This window comes from Zingiber officinale, chromosome 4A, assembly GCF_018446385.1.
Source record: "Zingiber officinale cultivar Zhangliang chromosome 4A, Zo_v1.1, whole genome shotgun sequence".
In the NCBI taxonomy this organism is placed as follows: domain Eukaryota; kingdom Viridiplantae; phylum Streptophyta; class Magnoliopsida; order Zingiberales; family Zingiberaceae; genus Zingiber; species Zingiber officinale.
Window position 1 is genome coordinate 59,299,576 of NC_055992.1, and position 9,815 is coordinate 59,309,390.

The 9,815-nt window shown below is 38.2% G+C and overlaps 1 protein-coding gene across 1 annotated transcript; it reads right to left on the reverse strand.

Annotated features, from left to right (window-relative positions):
• Positions 1-1,163: 1,163 nt before the first annotated feature.
• Positions 1,164-9,342, reverse strand: LOC121972415 (potassium channel KOR2-like). Its single transcript, XM_042524087.1, has 12 exons — positions 9,314-9,342; positions 9,010-9,231; positions 8,873-8,936; positions 8,468-8,804; positions 8,092-8,387; positions 7,829-7,909; positions 7,606-7,704; positions 7,256-7,477; positions 7,010-7,195; positions 6,867-6,942; positions 6,506-6,800; positions 1,164-1,260 (listed from the first exon to the last, which is right to left on the reverse strand). The coding sequence occupies exons 1-12, from the start codon at positions 9,331-9,333 to the stop codon at positions 1,164-1,166; spliced, it is 1,995 nt and encodes a 664-aa protein (XP_042380021.1). The 5' UTR covers positions 9,334-9,342.
• Positions 9,343-9,815: the final 473 nt, after the last annotated feature.

A 9,815-nucleotide genomic window follows, 5' to 3' on the forward strand; every position in this document is an offset into this window, starting at 1 on the left:
AGTCTTTATTTTTCTCCCTCCTCCGTTACCACCGACACAAGGAAAAAGGGAAAAACCTTTTCCCCTGTACCTCTGCCGCCGACGCCAACCAGGAAAAGGACCTCACCGATGCTGCCCCTTTTAGCGCCACCCAAGCACAGCCCAAAGCTCCTCTCCTCCGGTCAGCAACTTCCTTGCCGACCAGAGAAAACGCAGGAGTTGTTGTCCTGTGCACGCGTCGCCGCAGCTGCCGCTGCTGTCGCAAAGACCTGCCGCCTATGGGAGCTGTCGACGCCACCGCTGTTCCGACGAGAAGCTTGCTGCCGCCAGAAAGCTACTGCTCCCTGCTCCGGTGCCAAGAGGAAGTTGTTCCTCCCCTGTTCCGGGCAAAGGAGATGGCTAGGAGATGCTTTGGATAGAAGCTCCATCGCCGGCAACTACAGTGGACAGAAGCTTCACCTCCGGTAGCTACTGCTCCCGTTGCCGACCAGCCCATGGCTGTTTCTCCTAGCGCTTCCAGTCAGCAGAGGTTGCTGTTCCAGCCATCCCTGTTCTGTCAGACCAACCTGCTGTGTTGGCTGTCCGGAAACGGTTCCGGCCGCCCAATGACTGTTCCGGTCAGCAATGGTTGTTTCCGGATCAGTGCCGCCACCAGATTTGCTGCCGCCCCCCGGCAACAAGTTTTTTCCGGATCAGTGCCGTGATCCTTCTCTCAGATCGCTCCATCTTCGAATGCAATGCTAGTACCTTCCGGGAAGATGGAACTCGGACTTATTGAAGTCGTCTCGAAGATAGCTGGGCATGGATACAAGTAGAGGTGAGGCTCGTGCGTCGTTTGGTCGATCTCCTTTCCACTCCAGATCATTCAATGAAATCTTCTACGCATCATCCGTCAGGTATAACTAGTGTAAATTTACTTTCCGTAAGCGTGTGGTGTGTGTGTGATATAATAATTAGGAATTATTATTATTTTTATTTTTTAGTATGCATATTTATGAAATGCGTTCTAACACGCACCCGCTTCGGGCTACCCAACATAAAGAACAACAAGTTCCAACAAAAATTAGATGATAGTTGTTTGACTCAACCAAATGAATATGCAATTGATGAAGGAGAATGATTTGTCAATTAAGTTCTTGAGTGATTCATTTGATGATTTCTCTTGTGGAAAAGGAAGTGTCATTTCACTTGTTTTCTTGCTTTACTAGTGCATCTTCAAGAATATTAACTAGATGTTGGCTCGCGCATCTACGCCCCTCGTCAACAGCTGTGTTTCCCCACCTACATTTACAAATACAAAATATGTAAATAGCATTGTTTTATGTTGAGTTTGAGTAAAGATACACTTGCATTTGTGTTATTGTTGAATTAATCTCATCTCTATCTTTTAATACAAAGTTGAGCTAACAGTGCATCCATACTCATTTCGTATATGTTATTTAAAATAACATTTAAGTACTTCACATTATTATTTTTATTATGAAATTAGATTACTCGAACTAGTGTGCATTATATGAACATACACATAATAGCTAACTAAGTTTTCTTTTAATCAATTCAATGTTGTCCAACCTCTTCAATTTAAACCAACAACTATTTCACCTATTCATAATTTAACCATTGATTGAATGATATGAATGAAAAATATATATATAAAAAGAAATCAAGTGAACACTCATATTAGTTCGAATAGTATATGTTCGTAAGCTTTTTGGTATTAACGTGTTTATTAAGAATGTGTAGAATGTTTTTGTTACTCTTTATCGAAAGGATTTTAATAAGGAGATAGTGAAGTAAACTTGATGATAATTGACTTAATAGATTGAGTGTGCATCCATGTGGAGTGCCTACCTTGGTGATGGATCAAGCTTGAGGAACAACAAATTGGGATGTGTATTGGGATGTGTTTTGGGTTTGTTTTAGGTAGACCTTGTAATAAGAGGTTTAGTAACTTGGTACCAACAACCAAGGTATAGGCAGGGACGGATCCGAGAATTAAAAGTGGGCAGGGCTGATTCTGAGTTGGTTGAGTCTGCCAAGGATGTTATAGAAGAGGTCTGAGTTCACTTTACACGAGCACATTATCATCTCACCTTTTCCTATATTTTATCAAATTTTAAACAAAATTATATACAAATTTATAAATAAAATTGTAAACAAATTTATAAATAAATTAAAATTATATTTGATATATTATTTGAGATAAATTAAAAACAGGTTTAAAATAAAATTAGAGATAAAATTTCTATTTAAAATTAATTTTATCCGGTCAATTTTAAAATAAATATATAAATAATTTTTTAATCCAACTAGAAATGGAATATTTTTATCTCAAAATTAGCTACGGGCTTTCACTAGAGACGAAAGAAATTAACTTTTATTAATAGAGTTTTTTTTATATTCTTATTTGCTTATAGGGAAAGAATTCATTTAAATGATTGAATTGATAAGGCGAATGAATATTTGTCTAAAATCTTTATGTAATTAAGTTTATTAGTTATTGCTATGTACTGTGCAAAGGTCTTCTTCTTAGGCTGAGATGACCAAAGTTGACTTCGAGATACTAGATGAGAAATTCAAATTTTCGAGTGATTTTATCGACAGCCCAGCCCTTACATAAATCCGTCCCTGGGTATAGGTGATCAAAGATTGACACTTTGGACAAAAACCAAGTGACTAAAATTTTTGGTTAGGTGATCAAATTAGCATAGTAAGTCTAATACATTTCTTAGACAACCAAAATTTGAACTATGGCTTGGAATGATGATAAACAAATAGTTTTTAGTCAACCAAAGCCTTTTGCTAGTCGACCAACCATGAAAATGTATAACCATTAGGTCTCATTTAAAATCTTCTTGGTAAATATTTTTGAATAAGAACTCACATAAAACATCTCAAACATTAATTTGTCATTGTTGAAGTCTTAAATGATCATTTAGGGGCTTTAGAAGGCTTATTAAAGGTTTCATCCTTGCAGCAAAAGTTCTCTTTAAACTCTCTTTGCACCTATGATTAGATTTATATCTATATGGTGAGTTGTGAGGATTCTCTCTACAGGTTGATTTTTATATCAATTAGAGAATAAATTGGAAATCCCATTTGGTGGGTCGATCACTTTACATTGCTGAAGTCTCATCCTTGTTGACTTTTCATCCTCATGAAAATCCCATTGGTTTGGTTGAAATCGCATCCACATGATGCTTTATCTAGGCTTTCAATCCATGATCTATGATCTTTTTAATGGTTACTCTTGGAATCCTCTTTTTTTTTTCTCCTCTTTAATTGAGTACCAAAGATGAACTTTAGGATCTAACAAGAAGACATAAAATAAATAGAAACTTAACCTAAAAATATGATCTATGATCTATGATCTATTGTATGTTATTTATAACCTTTATAACTCTTAATATAGCTTCTTCCACAAACTACTTTTTGACAAATTCTTGCTAACATGGCACCCGTCAGTCAACTAAATCAACTAATTCCAATGAATCGTGCGGTTTTATGCATTTCTTTTGATGACTGCTTTATATAGAGTGTTGATTAGCCATAACCACAAGTTGACTAGCACTGACCAAAACTAATGGATCATGACTAATTGCTTCATTTCCATCAATGACTATTTCAGTCGATATGCATCAATCAATTGTTCATAGACAATTAGTTAACTAGTCACTAGAAAATACAATTATGTTAGGTTTCGAGTTGATTGCTCGCTTGACTTAACCATCAGTTAACTACTCATGCATTTTCAACTGATTGACATGTTGACTACAACACATCTAATGACCAAATTCACCTAGATTTAAAACTATCTTCGCCTGTGTACATTTGTTCTCAAATCTATACTCATCAAACAACTTCTTTCCATCGCAAAACCTTCACCCATCTAGCTTCTCATCTCTTAGATGTACTTAATTCTCAGTTCCTTTCCCATGTCATCCTTCTCATATACTTATGTAGGGTGCCTCCGGCTATCTTACATTAAATTTCTAATCTCTTGAATCCACTGAATCCTCACCTCCCTCCCCATGTCATCCTTCTCACCTCACTTACATAATATGCTTTCCAAGAACAACTATCTTTGATGTTTCTCATTTTGTGGTCCCTTAGGTGTCTCATACCATCCTTTTTAAATCTGCATAGACCCTGATCCACTATGTACACATGATAGTGGTCACACAAAGTTGTCTCCATATGTGTATACTTATGTTCTTGCACACTTAGACATATATCAAACAAAAATACATAGCTTAAATTAAACCGTTTTCACAAACATAAAAACTCCTCCCAACTCTAGTTGGTTACCATTTGATCCTACAAAACTTATATATTTACTTCGAGGAGTAGGTTAAGACAATATAAATTGGGGAGGAATCAAGAGGAAGGTTCTCAACAAGACAAGTCTAAGACACTTTTAGTGGAAGGAGAGAATGTGTCAAAGGCTCCACACATGAACAAGAAGGGGATGTATCATTGAAGGCTCGCATAAAAAGAAAATGGGGGATTGCTTTTTTTGTGTAAAAGAACACTTCAAAAAGTGTCATCTTTAGGAGAATAAAGATAAAACTTTAAAATTTTCCAAAGAAACTTACCACAATAACTTTTAAGTCTAACATTCTGGAAGCTACAACCTATTGGTAGGTTGATCGGGCGGAGTAGTTGATTGGGTAGTGCAGGCGAGTCGCATATCATGCCAGGTGGGCAGAGTGGCTGATTGGGCAGTGCAGGTGAGCCGCAGATCAGGCTGAGTGTCCAATCGGGTAGTGAGACCAAGCGGGTAGATCAACTAAGCGAATCGAGGCCTGCGATGGACACAGTTTTCTTGAAACAGATTCACCTCACCTCCGGCTGTGCTTCAAGGTTCTCAGGTCGTCTATTTCCCAGGATACAACGTTAATCGTGATTCCCACTTATCACTGGTGGTCACGGCGAATTGAGAGATACTCGACTATTATCACGGGTACTTTGTAGAGTAAAAGATGCACGACAGAGGAGGGTGGAGAGCTTCAGCTTTTGTGTGTATCTATTTTGTTTGTGATCATAACCTCTTTATATAGGAGGTCAGACCAAATTAGTTCATTCCACTTGGCCAAATTTTGCCCTGACTGGTCTATCATTCAAGCATGTAGGTCGTGCTCGTACACGAATCAACTTGGTTCAATGCAATTCGGGCCTTGGATTTGCACGCCTTGCGCACCCACACGTGAGAGAGAGCCTCTCTCCATGCATTTGTTCATATCATCAATGCATGTGAATCAATATAAACCAACTAATATTTCTTGAAACTCTCAATGTGAGACTAAAGTCCCATTCACAATGGAACTTCTTTCCTCTTCCATCGCTTCTCCATTTATATATATCCAACATATAACAACATGAACTTCTTCACGAAGCTAGAGTCTATGAAAGATGGAGTTCTCTACTTGAAAATTTTAGTTACTACTCCATTACATATACAAAACGATGGCGAAACTTGACTTTCAAAGACTGTATTCTTATTCTTAATTATGTCTTGTATATATGGATGACAATTTTACCCGAATCCGATGGATAATTTGACATCCGACCCAAATGGAGGAGGATATGAAGAGAAATTTTATACTCAATTATAATAAATGGGAATTCTGGTATGAGTATTTTTGGGTATGAGTACAGAGGTGGATGTGGTAAATCCTACTCATACCCTACCCATACCTGATATATATATAAATAAATAAATAATATAAGCCTAATTTTTTATTGGGAAAAAAAAACTCTAGCCTGCTTTCTGCCTCGGGAAAAAAGACTTAGTTTGCCTTTTTATCTAGTCATCAATACGTATCTCATTTTCTTTTCCACGAGAAATGTTCAACTAATCGAAGGAGCGCAAGATGAGGAAGAGCACAGAAGTACATTGAAATAATTTTTTTTTAAAAAATGAAAATGGTAGGGAGTAATAGGATGATGGATAGGATATGGATATCCGAACCTCCGAGAAATATGGGGATGTGTATGAAAGTTAAATACCCGATGGGTATGGGGATGAGTATGGAGATATATATAATAAATGAGGATGAGTAAGGAGGATATGAAATCCTACTTAAATCCTATCCGTTGCCATCCCTACTTGTATATTCCAATTCTTTGGAGGAATTTAGTATCTAATAGTTTTCTTATCGTATACAACTTTGAAATTTAATTTGAGACAAACAAGTGTACTTTCTAAGGGTGAATTTAATTTTTGCTCGGTTAATTGATTTGTTTAATGCATGGGATGGTAGATTAGAACATGCTAACTTCAAAAACGCATCATATGATGAAGTATAAGCTTATTTCTAATGTTCATTATGCATGTATAAAAACATTAACTGACTGAAAACTAAGATCACTCAAAATTTATTTTCTAAGATAGAAGAAAGCTCTAATTTATTAGACTTGGTACATAGTGATGCATTTGGTTTTCATGCCACTAGATTTTATTGTGAAAAAAAAGAGAGCAAGAAATGCAGTATGTGATTGAATGTCACTGTAAAGTATTAAGTACCTGTCTTTAGAAAGAACATCTGCTCCAGACTCAATCAGCATAGTAGCAGCATGGTGCAAGCCCTGTGAAGCAGCAACATGAAGTGGTGTCCTTTCATCATAGTTTCTGGAGTTTGGATCAACTCCATATTTCAGCAACCCTCGTAGTAACTTTACGTTGTTATCTGTGACAGCTTCACAGAGAAATCTCCCAGCATCATTCAGATTCACGATGCCACCATTTTCCACCAGGACTGCTGCAATCAGTTCATGTCCTGCCTTCAAAGCTTCCAACAATGGAGAGTTTCCAAACTTATCTGGGCAAATCAGTTGTGTCAGAACAAGACCAAGGCAGTATTCCTGTCTGATGAGGGATCACTGACCTATGCAATTAACATCGACTCCTCGTTTGATAAGAAACTTCACTACCTTCTCATGTCCTCTACCAGCAGCCATATGCTGCAACAGAATAAACAGACACAAGTGACTGTGAATTTAAGTTGTTCAGACAAAAGCAATTGCTTACGAGCGCAGTTCTGCCATCATAATTTGCAGTATTTGGATCTGCTCCTCCATTGATTAGGAGTTTAAGACGGTTGATGTCCCCGTAATAAGCAGTGCTGCTGAGGCCTAATGCTAGTTCTTCTTCTTGCTTTGCGATAAGGTATCTGATGTGCGGCTCCAGCTGCAAGATGCTTGGTTCTCTCCGTTTCTGTCGAAAATCACAAATATTAACAGATTGATTGAATATTTTTGCTGCTGGTTTAGGTACCTCAAGTAAGTTGATGAGCATTTGGGTATGATCCTTCATGTGCAGCTGCAATATGTTGCCCCACGATTGCTTTTCTATCAGCAAGACTTTACAGAGTTCACAAACACGCACTGCAAATGGCTGCGGGATGTGGCAGAGTAAAGCCACATCGCCCAGTGTATCAGAGGTCGTGAGTTCCACGATTGGTTCCTCTGCGCCATCTTCTCCAATGAAGAGTTCCTCCTGTTTGAAAGAGATAACAGAAAAAAACTAAGAAAAGAAAAGAGGAAAAAAGATTTAAAAAGAAAAACTTTTTTGCCTAGTTGATTTTCTTTGTTTCATCTTTCAATTATAAGTCGAACTTCTTTTACCAGATATCCCTGAAGTACTACGTAGATTCGATTGGCTGGACTTCCTTGTTCTACAATCATTTCTCCTGGGAGAAACAGTTCTTCATTCAGCCTCATCACCTGCATCGATCCATTCAGTATCTAAAGCTTTATTAAAGTTAAATTAATTGCATCACAATTGTAGTATAGTTATGATAAATAATGCAATTAAAGCTTCTCTAAAATGGCAAAGTTACAATCATACAATCTGATAAAGGAATTCCTCCGAACATCCTTTGAAAAGGGGGACTTTACGTATCAAATCGAGATATAGAGTTCGAGATATCTGCAAAAGTTTATACTTACATTGGTTAGCTTGCTTCGAGATATCTACGAGTGCATTGATTAATATATAACAAAGATAAACTATACTTTTTCATGGCTAACAATCAAATATTTGCCAAAAATTCTTTTGTATCGAAAAATCCCTTTCTTTCGAGGAATATCTAAACTAATAGTTATACATACCTTGGATCTCACAGCTACTGGGATGTTCTCCAGAATATATTCTTTCCTGTAGCTATTCTCATACTGCAGTCTAAAATGGTCTTTGATCTGTGATCTTATACCTTTCTCAAGTTTTTTAATGTTCATGTACTCGATGAGATCTGACATCCTGTCTCGAAATTGCTCGGTCTTCGATCCCTTAACAATCAATGCAGTCATATTGCCAATCACATAAGCTCCGAGTATCATGGTCAGAGATATGTAGACCATGACAAAAATCATCTCCCTGGTATTCACAGGATGTATATCTCCATATCCTAAAAAAATCAGTGGCACAATGTATCAAAATAATTTGGCGCGTGCATGAAAAGTTTTGGTTTACGTTCTCATGACTCACCAACAGTTGCCAATGTAACGAAGGAGAAATATAAGGAGGTGATGTATCGTCTCCAAAAGTGAATATCCCTGAAGTTCTTGTATTGGTAATCACCTAGTGTCAGGCTTCCAATCCATGTATTCCCTTCTTGTTCTTGTGGCACCATTAATGCTAGGTAATGGAACACACATGCAGCTGTGTGTGCGCAATACAATTCAGCCATAAGAAGCTTCACTATCCTCGTGACGAGATAGTTGATCCTGATGTCCTTCTCCATCATCTTGAAGAATTGAATGATCTTCCTCGCGCGAAATACTCGAACCCATGTGAGGAACCGGATTGCTTCGTTTCCTGTTGCCTATGGTAAGGAAACACAAGGTTATGATTTTATGATGTTTGTGCTATCTGATATTGTTCTTGCTTTACCTTGTAGATGGAATCCCATGGGAAGCATCCAAGAAGATCAACTGCAAAACTTCCCCTGAGATAGCTGCAGCACAGGAATCATGCTCGGCTGTTTGTCATCTCAATTAGAATGTATAATGCTGATGGACGTGGCTCACCGCAAAGCAATCTTCCTCCTATGGCTGATCATTTTGTAGGTCTCCAGGTCCCTGTAAGGAACAAAGAATTGAATGACTATGTCGACCAAGAAAATGATCTGCGCGCAGTCCAGGCCTTCCAACTGCTCTGGCAGGCCTCTGAAGAAGCCAAACTCTAGCGAAGTGAAGAAGATGGAGTAGATCGCCCACAGAACTATCACATTCACCCACAGCCCATACCATCTGACACGGATTTGTTCCTGGTTAGTAACTATCATTGTTTGAACGTGCATGAGGTGAAGATGCAATCGAGGTCTGTATTTACCTTCCATCAGGATTTATCATAAAACCATAGCAATCCCTCGAGCCTTTTGGCTCTGTTCCACCGCACTCTCTCATTCCAAGTTGACATTCTTGTTTCAGTTCAGACTCCTCGCTCACCTCTTCTCCCATCTTCCCTTACTCTTCTTCCTCTCTACTCAATCAAAGTTCACGCATTGTGCATGGATATCAGGATCCCTTATATAAATCGGATGGAGCGAGCATACATTAATTGCACCCACTACAATGCGATTCGATTGGTTGCTAAAGAAACAGAGTGAGTTTGTTCTGTGTTGTGTCATCTTATCACTTCAAATATGGCATGCTCGTCCGTAGCTCAAGTTGACACTTTGCTTCCACGAATGTAAAAAGTATTTCATATATTTTTACTCTCACCTGAACCTTCATTAATACTGTTGGTAGCAAAGGCTGATAGGTCAAAGATGCTATGTATTCGTGTTAAATATAGCAGCACCAGTCAGTTCGAGAGAGCTTTCGGAAGCTCC